The sequence below is a fragment of the Pholcus phalangioides genome, unplaced genomic scaffold, assembly GCF_987345545.1.
Source record: "Pholcus phalangioides strain wild (caught in Gottingen) unplaced genomic scaffold, Ppha-v1.0 ptg000037l_1, whole genome shotgun sequence".
Classification (NCBI taxonomy): domain Eukaryota; kingdom Metazoa; phylum Arthropoda; class Arachnida; order Araneae; family Pholcidae; genus Pholcus; species Pholcus phalangioides.
Genome location: NW_028301624.1, coordinates 1339802 through 1351555, shown reverse-complemented (window position 1 = coordinate 1351555; position 11754 = coordinate 1339802). Strand labels below are relative to the sequence as shown.

At 44.1% G+C, this 11754-nt stretch overlaps 1 protein-coding gene across 1 annotated transcript in view; it reads right to left on the bottom strand.

Moving 5' to 3' along the window:
* Positions 1-2724: 2724 nt before the first annotated feature.
* Positions 2725-11754, bottom strand: part of LOC149065869 (sodium/calcium exchanger Calx-like) — a 45402-nt gene continuing 36372 nt past the window's right edge. The window contains exons 7-12 of the mRNA XM_089253377.1: positions 11552-11736; positions 9767-10002; positions 8667-9005; positions 5650-5828; positions 5208-5537; positions 2725-3491 (exon numbers count right to left, since the gene is read on the bottom strand). Of these exons, the coding sequence (XP_089109503.1) occupies positions 3255-3491; positions 5208-5537; positions 5650-5828; positions 8667-9005; positions 9767-10002; positions 11552-11736 (1506 nt within the window). The 3' untranslated portion in view covers positions 2725-3254. The remainder of the gene's footprint in view (positions 3492-5207; positions 5538-5649; positions 5829-8666; positions 9006-9766; positions 10003-11551; positions 11737-11754) is intronic.

Here is an 11754-nt window from a genome sequence, read left to right as displayed (position 1 = left end):
ATATCTTGCCTCTTTACTTTTTTCTTCAATTAAAGAATTTGCTTAAAGGGTAACAATTCTCAGGTTCCGAAGAAGTGCAGCGATGAAGGCGCTGATGAATGTGACAAAAAAGTTTGCAATTCTCATTTACATCTTTATATGAGCAGTGGCAAAAATTCATAAAAATGCATAGTTGCACAGAGTAATTGCTTCAAAGGAAACACCAAATAAACAGATTGTGTTTGTATTCACTCCTCCGTAATAAAATAAGTCTCAGAACTTTTTGCACTTTTTGAAGTTGCTGAGGTGAGGAAGATTTCTGACACAAATGAATGTACTTTGCCGATACTATAATGTGTTTACATTTATTTCATTATTCAATATAAAAAAATCAATCATTTTTTTAACAATCAATTTGTATCAATCATTTTTTTAACAAAAGAAATTTACAAAATGCATCACACACAATACGATATATTGCATATTTATCACATACTCTGTAAATATGAGCTCAAAGCAAAATGGAGCTATAAAATCATTGTGTATAGAAATTTGCGGATTGAAAAAAAGTAATTATCATAATATTCTGTATAATATTGAACATATAAATTATATTATTTAGCTGTTAATATTTCGAATAGCAGCCTTACTTTTGTCCTGACAAAAGCTAGATGGCCTGGAAGTGTTGTCCCGGGTATTCAGAGCCAAATGAAACTAATATGCAGCATTGGTGTGGCAGTTTGGTGAAAGCAATGCAATGCATGCAGAGCGAATATGACTGTCAAGTTGGTCCCGAATGTGCACAACTGTGTTCAAGTATGGAGAATTCGGTGACCAGGCAGAATATTCTGGAGTCGTGAACATACTCTTGCAGCTATTATAGGACATTTCTGGCAATCACAGTGCGTGCAGATACCAGACATTCTGGTGGAAACAAGTGGGTAATATTGCACGATTATTATGTGTATATAATAGGAACAAGAGTGCAATAGCGGTTTTTGTTTGCCTGTCTGGGGTAGCACTTTTGGACCGTCGAGAATGTTTTTTTTATTAGCAGCAGTAATCATTGGATTGAGGAAGAGGAAACGATGCAGACTCTGCTCCATGCCAGCTGCCTTGGTGGCTGCTATCAGATGGTCCCGGGGTTGGTTGATAACTTGATCGAGCTGAGATGGGTACTTTGGGAATGGGTCCTGGAGACCTATCCTTCATGGGATGGCCTTCCTGGTCCGGATGAAAGGTTTCTCCAGCATGGTTTCATCAGCCACTTAAATTCCCTCTGGGGACAGAGGGAACCATGCTCTAGTCGGGTGTATGGTGAAAACAATCAAATTTATGAATTAGAATTCAGATTATGAATTAGTTGTATATGCAAGAGTAGTATCTGAAATTTTTTTGTGAGGGCAATTGACACAATAGAAATGAATTACCTTTTCGGTTTGATAATACAATTGAATAATCAACGTTAGATTCACCCAAAATTCCAAAATGAACACGGCTATACGCAAAGTGGCAAAATGCATAAATTTAGACAAGAGTCAAATTTTTTACTCTTGTCTACCACAGCGAGTAACTCCCGCTATAAAGAGTCTTTTCAATATTTTCTTCTTCGTTTCTGCTACTGATGAAGGAACTTCATATAGTTCCAAAACGTGTATAGCCGTGTTCTTTTTGGAATTTTGGAATCGATCTAACGTAGATTATTCAATTGTATTAATTGACACAATGTCCAAATTTTTTGCAGAAAACAGCTGGTTTATCAAGTGTAACATAGTTATTACCACTGTTAGATAGTAACTTATTAGTTGTTTCACACTGGAACAAAAAAAAAACTAGGCACCTGGTTGGAGGCCGTACAGGATCTGAGCTGCAGGTATTCATTTATAATCACATTGGTTATGAGTGCTGTAGATACGAGTAAAACCCAGACAGTGATAAACAAACATTACCCTGCTCATAGTTTTGCTATCATCTGTGATTACCATCTTGTGATCTTCAACAATTATGGAATGTTTATTCACAGAATTTTTTGATATCCAAGAGACATCTATCTATAGGAGACGGTTTGGAGAAGACTGATTATTTGATAAGAGCACCGATTTCAATACCACCGTGAAAATTAAAGCATTTTCATTACCAATGGTTCTATCATTATTATGAGGGTGCCATCAACCTGAAACAGAGCATGTATTTTTCTCCAAACGTACAACCAGACTCTCTCTGTACATTCTTTTCTTTTATACCTATCCAAATTTCAAACACGAGTCTGGTAGCTTTCACATTATCACATTGTATTTTGAAAATTGTATGATTTTTAGAGAAAATTTTCAAGTATTCAAAATAAGAGGATTTATAAGAAGGTGAGGGAGATGTGCGTTCACATAGTTTTACTGTAAATACAGTAGAACCTCAGTAACTTGATATGCTGACAACTCGGCATTTATTACTCTTATGGTCCTAAGCGAATACTGGCTCTTCGAGGGGGGGGGGTGAAAAGTGCATGGGAGGTGATTTTCCACCTCCCGCCTATCCTATGCGAATGATATCTCTAGATACACCCGCTGACCCAGCCTTTTGGCCATACAGGAAATTTGTAAAACAGACGTCGCCATCCCGCTCAACACTCAATTAGACCGACGAGCGAGACGGGAAATAATGCCCCGAATCGAGAGCCGGCGAGTCTGATTCTAGGGGTGGTGCCAACCCTCTTAATGAACGTCGCGTGGTTTTTTGGCTATAGCCAGAGCTAAAGCCGCTGACCCCGGGGCTTAGTTCAGAACGTGCACCAAGCTGAAGTCTCGCCCCACTGCATCGATCCGGAGAAACCTGGCCTGTCAACAGTAGGGTGAAACTAACCCATCTCACGACGGTCTATATGCTAATAATATAGATTTTTTTGGGAAAGGAAGAGGCCACCCCTCCGCCCTCCCCTTATCGGCCTATGCTCATAGTTGGCGTGATAGTAAATTCAATGGGGTAAAAAAGCTTTGTCGACCAACAAAAAAGGTGGTCGGGGGCGTCAAAAATTGGTCACACGCGGGTAGAGATTGTTTTCCCGAGTAGTCTCTAGGGGCGAGCTAGGGTGCATCACCCCGGCCCCAGTTGCCCCTGAATTTGGAATAAGTACGATTTATAAATTACTGCTGAGGACTGGTGCGAATCGTTGGTTCGTTTTCCTCTAGAAACAGATTCAAGAAGCGCCTGGGCATCGATTTTGTTCAGAAACTCCATTCTCATGTGGTTTTTAGAAGAGTCATTTCTTAGGTCCATTTCATTCAGACGCGAATGTAACTGTAAGCCTCTAAAGATGACAGTAGCACGTATAAGAACCACATGGAGATCATGGCGGTGGCGCAGATAATGGCCGGCCTCCTCGTACCACCGAGTTCACCTCCTCCGAACAACGGGATGAATCGACGGGCCACGAGCAGACCGATGCATATGCACGACAGGGCCGCGTAGATGCCGACGCTGAACCCGAGCGATCCGGAGCTGACTGCAAATTTCTGGTTCTGGAAATGAACAGCAATTGGTTATGATCAATTTTAACGTGGTATTGTATATACAGGGTGTCCAGGAACCCTACCTCCATAACGGGGGGGGGGGGTGAATCGCACTCACGTCAAGACAAACAATTTTGCATAACGCAACCTAAGGTCGCAAATAACTTTTTAGCTCAGCGCATGATGTTAGTGATTTAAACCGCTGGCGCCAAAAAAATATTACCTTGAGAGGGAAAAATAATCTCCCCACAAGCGCATACCGTAGAAAGAAAAGGGACGATATTTTCTCCCTTCGTAATTTCCTGAAGTCGGAAGAACGCAAAATATTTCTCTTCATGAAGTGAGCAAGGTTGCTGTATTTTGGCGACTTCTGAAGTGGGGCAATGCGAAAAAGTCATTTCAATCATCGAAAGGTACTCTTCCGCTATAACCATATCACTTGGAGCATTTTTTCTTAGAGAATTTTCTTCCGAATTTATGCCTCCTGTTTAGTGTTACATATTTTCTTTAGTGTATAATGTCCTCAAATTTGTTTTTTTTTTCACTTAACCAGATGTGCGAAAGAAACAAGACAAAATGCGTAAATTTGGTGTCGAAGATGCGTGCTAAGGTCATAACGGAAGTGCACCGAAGATCATTTTAACTGTCAAGTCTATCCGGGGGAATCAGTTTTCTCTCAAATTTCAATGATTGGAAAAAAAAAATCCCTACTTTTTGGGAGAAATAACACTTCAAAAGACTTCACCAGGAGAAAGTCCGTCGCCCATGGTCTCCCCCCCCCCCACAAATGTCGTCACCAGAGTCGTCTTAAGAGCATCATGGGGCCCCCGGACAAAGGGATTTTGTTGAGACCCTACCTGGAAAATTATCGAAAAATTCAACTACTCGTTTTTTGAGACCTCTCTTCTCTTGAGGCGCCGTGCGTTGAGACGGCACTGCCTGGGCTACCCGGACAGAGTGTAGTAAAACCTGTTACTTTGGGCACCTTTCTAACTTCGACAGATTTTGACGGAATTACAGGTGTTTAACTTACTTAAATGTCACTGTAATTTTTCCGAGGACCCCTTACTGGTGAGACATGTTTAATTTCGTAAATTTTAACCAAATCTCGTTTTTATGAGGGCCCCCTTTGCACCCCAAACCGTACCGGGTGAGAGCCCATGCGTAAATGATCACCATCGCGTTAATCACGAAGAAATGTCATTTCGGCGAGGAAACGCAAAATTTGCCCAACATTCAGCGTCAGTTTTGTCTCTCATCAGTTAAAGCGAGATAAGTTGTGTATTGGATGACCATAAGTCCCGCTGAATCTCTGTCTTGCTTCTGGGTCTGTGATCTTGACATATGAGTGTGATAACAGATAATTTTTAATTTACTGTTGCGCGATGTCACGTTTTTGCTAAGGGGAAAAATCCTTGCATGATTTTTCAGAATCCCTTCCATATTTGTTAGTGTGCGGTTTTTGTACGGAATTTAGATCCGCGCGAAAGTCCCCCATAATCTTCAGTGTTCGAGATTGGCAGCTATGAAAAATTGATTAGTCTTGACGCCGCCAAAATAACCTCTTTCATTTTGGTGGTACAGTTCTGGAACACCCCGAAAGATGAAGTATTTATGTGAGAGGAAAATAATAATGCAGTGCCTTAGGTAACGAGTCATTGGCGTAATTAAATGGGAAAAGTCGCCAAACAAAGAGCTGCGTTTGGTGACACTGCGCTCACTCACCTTGGTCTTCTTGTATATGGCTGCCATCAGCCAAGGTAAGCCCAGTCCGAGGAAGACGTTGACGGAGTTGCTGCCGGTGACGTTGCCGACGGCGTTGTCGGCGTATTTCTCTTGCCTGGCTGCGCATTTCGACGCGAACAGATCCGGCAAGGACGTGCCGAGAGCGACGAACGTTATCGCAGTGACGGAGTCCTTGAGGTGGACGAGACATCCGAATATACTGGCCAGGTCCCCGACGATGGCGGTCAGCAGACCTATCATTGCGAGGGACACGAAGAACGTCAGCCATCCTCCCATCATTCCTGTCGGCGGCACGATCGCGAACAGCACCTGCAATAAAATACATCGCATTCAGATATCTATATCCAATCGGTCTCATCGGGTTTCCCGTTGAAACGCTGCCAAAAAATGGGTCAAGGAGCGACTCGAGTTGGCCCATTACCTTCCATCCAAACGTCAAGAAATGCATAACGTAGTCCACGGTGGTGGCGTTTTCGATGTCTCCGCCGTTCACGGTTAATGCAGACCTGTACTGCTCTGCCCAAGTCTCAGAGTGCAATCGGACGTTGTCCACGTTGACATTGGTCATGACGGCGACGCGACTGACGATCGAATTGAAATCTGTGGGAAAAAAAGAGTACCATTGAATTAATTCTCACACCCTATTGGCAGTGCCCACCATGCGAATGGCATGTAAGATTCCCTTCAAACCAATCCTGATGTGTCACTGGATAGCAAAGTCGTTGTGTAGAAAATGGTCGGAAACTATTCTGAGCGACCATTCTTACGTCCCAACGAGCCGGTGCCCAGTCTGAAACGGTCTTTCCACCCCGTTGCATCAAACCGATACCCGATCCTAACAATTCAAGGCGTCTTCAGACCTTAGCACCCAGCTTTCAACATCACCCCCAGGGCGCAATTTAGAGATATTTTTTAACATTGACAGATTTACCAAGGACAGGTGTTCGCCGTGGGATGCGGCGTTGTTTTGAACCACCTACTGATTTCATCTAAACTGAGCGTAACCCGTTCTATTGCCATTTAATGTCATATTGTAGCCCCCTTTCAGAAGTGTGAGAATCTCCAGTATTGTGTGTGAAGTTAGTGCTGCCATCTATATTTCAAATTGTAGCTGAAGTGAAAATGATCTAACATTTGTACCGTCTGTAGCGTGACTTTTCGAAGAGGAGATCGGCTCTGAGTTGGAAGACGATCTTCTGCCGACCAACAACCACTGTGACGCTAAAAGGAGGGATCGGGCCCGAGTATTCGCGAGTCCATCTCGATGCCACACAACTGGCTGCCGGACCTCTGGCTGAATAAGTCCAGCTCTGCAGTACTGGACTCCTTGCAGGCGTCCAGGTTGCCTCACTAGACCTCGTGCAGGCGGAATAAGTTCAGCTCACCATACTACTAAATCGAACATGCACCTCGTCCATATTCCTCCGCGGAATTTCTAACGAATCGGTACATGTCGGAATGTATTGTGTGAGTGTATGTATGTATATGCATGGCCCTAATATATGTATCATTCCCGACTTAAGTTTGTTTCGTATACTTGCTAGTGCTGCCATCTGTGTTCCATATTCTGAAGTAAAGATTGAAAATGTTTTAATTTTTCATGTTATGTCAGTATAGTGTTGTATACCTGCCTGCTCTCTGCCGAGAGACTTTTTTTTTTTCAAATGGGAGACGGGCTCGCATTCCCACCTCGAATTTCGAAAGCCGCAGAAAACCAAATTCAGCCGGCCACCACTATGCCGTGGTGTATGTACCCGGGCTCTCTAGGGATTGTCACGAACACTATCCAACACTCCCCCTACACTGTAGAAGTTCCTTGTGAATATTAACGTGGGGACGTGTCTGGCTTTTCTACCGGAGTTCGAAAATGAATCCTCACGGTGAAAGTCCAGCACGATCTCCACACACGACATTTTTTTACTTTTATCATCAGACGCGCCCCGTTCTTCATCCGATACAGACATCAGAGCTTTCCCGGAGGTCAGACACGCCTGACAAATCCAGTCCCCCTTCCCCCCACACGAAGGCATAGCGGCAAGTTACCACACTAGACACTGTATGCGAAATAAGCCCAAGTTGCCTCACTACATCTTGGCGTGTAGGCGGAAAATAGTTTCAAATTGTCACACTAGACCCTTTCCTGGCGGAATAAGTTCAACATCTTTACGATCACCGGCGTAATATTACGTCCAAACACCAGTGGAATAAATTCAAACAAGTTCTCTGTGTTTTCTTTCCTCTCTTTACCATCGCGAAGCTTTACATTAACACTTTCTTTTTCTTTCCTTTTAATTTTTTTTCTATACATATCTTTCTATTCACGTAAGAGCGAAAGAGAACTCTAAAAACATTCTCTTACCTACCTTATATCTATTGTAACTTTTCCTTTTACATTTTTTCTTTCCCCTCCCCCCCTTCTCCTTTTTTCAACGTGCCGTTAGGTCAGGTCAAGGTCACTAGATTTATCGCTGGTTCGTGAAAAGCTCCGTTTACATGTTGCAATAAAATATCCCGGGAAGTTACCCGTAACAGGGACTTTCGCTTTACATGGCGTTTAGTTTGTGCCGGTATTCCCCCTCTTCTTTTCGGAAGGTCGTCACTGGTTACGTGGGTTGAACGGAAGTGGTTGGTTCATGATGGCTGACGATGGAGCTTACAGTAGTTTTCGTGGCACAAAGGATTATGGGAGTGGAGTTCGGAGTCACCCACCATTATTCCGCAACAAAGATGGGACTCTTTTGACGGATCTTCGTCCCTCCTCCCCCCCCCCCCATGAGGAAAAAAAGTATCCATGCAGGCAATAATCACCAAAGCGACCCCCAATCTTGCGCATGTAAACGGGGCTATATAGTGATAATCCAAATTTCTTGCCAAAACCTTGTATGTGAAGTGACTACGTTGCTACTCTAGAACATTGCTAACCTCGTTTCGTAAGTGCTCATATTCCTAGCCTATCACTTCTTTCCCCAGTGGCCTCCTTGGGTCATGTGCCAGAGTCGCATCTAGTGTTTAGCGACCCCGTCCAAGAGCCAGCAATTCAAGGGGAAAATAATGGTTCCATAACGTATTTTACGAGGAGTATATTCACCTTTGTCCTCTCCGAAAAGTAGCCCTGAATCCACATCGGTCATATGCAAATGTCTGGTCCCTTGATTCACTGAGAAGGGAGGGTTATTGGATGACCTCTTTCATCATATGCGTCGCTCCACCACCAGAGTCACCAACACTCTGCAGCACTAATATGAGACGGCAGCTTAAACTGCGATTCCGCAGCGCTACGCAGCTTGAACTCGCGGAAAACCCGGTTTCGAGAGAGGTGTGGGCTATTTTAATCTTCGATTTGGCGTAGCCACCTCTTCAAAACCTTCTTGCGCGCAGCTCAGAATCGCGTAGCGCGGCCGGTGTGTGTGCGCTCTGTAGTTTTTTTATTTTACTCACCATCGTCGTTGGTGATCGTCACCGTCGACCTGTTGACCGGTCCGATGGAGGCCCCGCCGGTGGGGTCGAAGAGCTCGATCTCGAAGTGCTCGTCCTTCTCCGCGTCGAAGTCGTCGATGATGCTGATCTCGATGTTCTTCTCGGCCTCTCCGTGGGTGAAGGTCAGGGTGCCCTCGGCCCCGACATAGTCCTTCCCACTAATGGCCGTGCGTTCGATAGTCCTCCAGTTTACGGAAACGACGCCGTCGCATCCTTGAGTCCTCTTGACCGGTATCAGAGCCATGCCGATGCTCTCCTGTACGAGCATACCCCGTCTCTTGAACTGGAGAATACCCGGCTCTAAGTATAAAAAAAAAAAGGAAAAGTACGCCAAAGTTAGTGCCATCTGGACCAGATCTTACATCCAACAATTCATCGAAAGGAAAATTCATTGACAACAGTTGTCCACCGAAAGATCGAATGAGTGACTGAATGAGAAAAAGACTATGTATGAGAGCGGGTGACCGAGTCAGTGACTGCGTGAGCAAGTAAGAGAGAAATTGAGTGAGTAAGCAAGCAAGTTCGTAAATAATCGAACGATCGATAAAGTAAATGAGTGATTTGCTCTCACGGAGTCATTTGCTCAATTACTTGCTCATACACTTGGTGACTCACTCGATCATTTTTTCGCTAATGCACTCGGTTGCTGACTGTATCATTTGCTCACTCGCTCACTGACGCATGCACTTGCTCACCTTGTTACTTATTCTGTAATTTGCTCGCTCCCCTGAATCACTTGCTCATTCATTCGCTAACTCACTATCATTTGCTCACAAACACACTCACTTTTGCTCATTCGGTTAATTATCTTGTCATTTGTTCACTGGGTTACTTATCCTGTCATTAACCAGATTTTCTGGGCTACTTCTCCTGTGACTCGCTTACTTGGATATTTGCCTACTCGCTCACTTACGAACTCACTTGCCCACTCAGTTACTGGCCTGCTTATCCTTTCTCATTCCCTTTGCTCACTGATTCGGTCAATCACTCATTCGATTTGTCAGTGGCGAACTGTTGTCGGTGAATTATTTTCCCTGTAGGTGTGTTTGGCGGTCACTCACCGTCGTCGTCGAGGATGGTAATCTCCATGATGCACACCCTGCCCAGCGCGACGCTTCCGACGTCCTCCGGCAGGACGCTGAGCTTCAGGAAGAACGTCTCGTCGGGTTCCCACTGGTTGTCGTCGACGATCTCGACGTTGATCTGCTTCTCGACTTCGTTGTCCTGGAACGTGAGCACCTCCTTGAACGGGACGTAGTCCTCTCCGGCGCGGGCAGTACCTTCGATGGTCTCGACCCTGTTCGAGAGAATACTATTCATTTCTGTTTCCGAGATGTACAAAATAGAAAAGACCAAGACCTACAGTCAAACTCGGTTATAACGACATCGAAGATTCTGTAAAATTTTGTCGTTATAACCGAGGTGTTGTTACAACTGAGGTTGCCATTTTGGTGATATTTTTGACGAAAAATGTTATCAGGTGCGATCAAGTGCTCTGCAAGAAGCTGTTATTTCATTGGGGTGACCATACTTGACCGGGTTCCGGAAATTTCGCCTGCGACATTTTGCCAGCACCGACTGTATGAGTGGCCGCATCAGTGATCAAGTTAGTGACCATATGAGTGATGTAACTTGGTCACTCATACGACCATTCACTCATATAAACTCAGTCAGTCTTACAATCACTCACCCACTCACTTGGTCAGTCTTATGGTCGCTTACCCACTCACTTCGTCACTCATATGGTTGGCGACTTACTTGGTCACTCACCTGGTCAGAGCAGGCGAAATGTCGAGGACGAAACATCAAAGGCGAAAATTCCGTAAACCATTTGAGAGAAAACGGGAAATTTTTGGAAACATATATCAACAGGAGTGGGTCACCAGTTCTCGCCAAAAACATCGCCAACTGTCGGAAATCGCCAAATATGGCTTGGCGAGAAATACAGAACAAATGTAGTGATTTAAAATGTATTTCACGGGGAGAAAAATTGGAATGGCGAATAAGTGAGATGAAAATGTTTACAGTCATATTCATTTTTACGCCAATTATAAATAGTACAAGATACCTTCATCTCTGATTCTGGTAAAGAAAAATACATTTAAACCTTGCTACAACGATACTCGATATAACGATAAATCGCTCTACAACGATATTTTTCCATATTTTGTTTGGAAATGTCTGCACTGTAATGTTAAACTGCTAATTCTCGTTCTTACGATAATCCCTCTACAACGATAATTTTTCTTGGTCAGCAGAGTATCGTTGTATCGAGGTTTCGAAGTAATTGAAGAAAATTTCGTTCAAAAAAACGGTAAAACGAAACATTTCCGTAATGGAAAAAGTGAAATCACGGGAAAATATTAATGCCACGTATACGGGACGAGCGCGTCGGAGTTCCAAACTTCTTAAAAATCATACCCCCCCCCCCACCATCATTAGGGATTAAAAACACAGAAAATTTATCGTTATATTCGAGTTCGTGCCATTTTCATTTACGTTAAAAGCAAGCTTCAGTAACATTATTCCCTATGGGGATCAGCCAAGATTGCCAATTATTGGCGTTATAACTGAGTTTGACTGTATTTGGTAATTGTAACGGCTCTCCGAGACCGCCCATCCCTTTGGGAAAGAGACATAAGCGGAGATAGACTTGAAAGTCTGGGGAGGGGGGTGCATGATGATGATGTTAATTCATATATACTTAAATACATTAGATCACTCGGCTTTACCTTTGACGCTGCCCCCCCCCCCCCGTATAGAAAGAGCGCAAACCATCCCAAGATGATCTCTTAGGTGGTCAGCGATCATGTATGTATTTGGTAGAGAGGACTGCTCTCAATCACCTGCATCTGGCAGCCCCGCTGGTCTTGCCGTGCCTCTTGATGATGACGGGCACCTTCCCGGCGTTTTCCATGACGGCTGCCGAAGCCGCGTCGAAATTCACGATGGCCACGTCTTGGCGCTCTGCCGGTGTCGTCGTCTTCAGATCTGGTTTCTCACCGTCTTCTTTGCCCAAGACATCGTACACCTGCGGAATTGTGTGTAT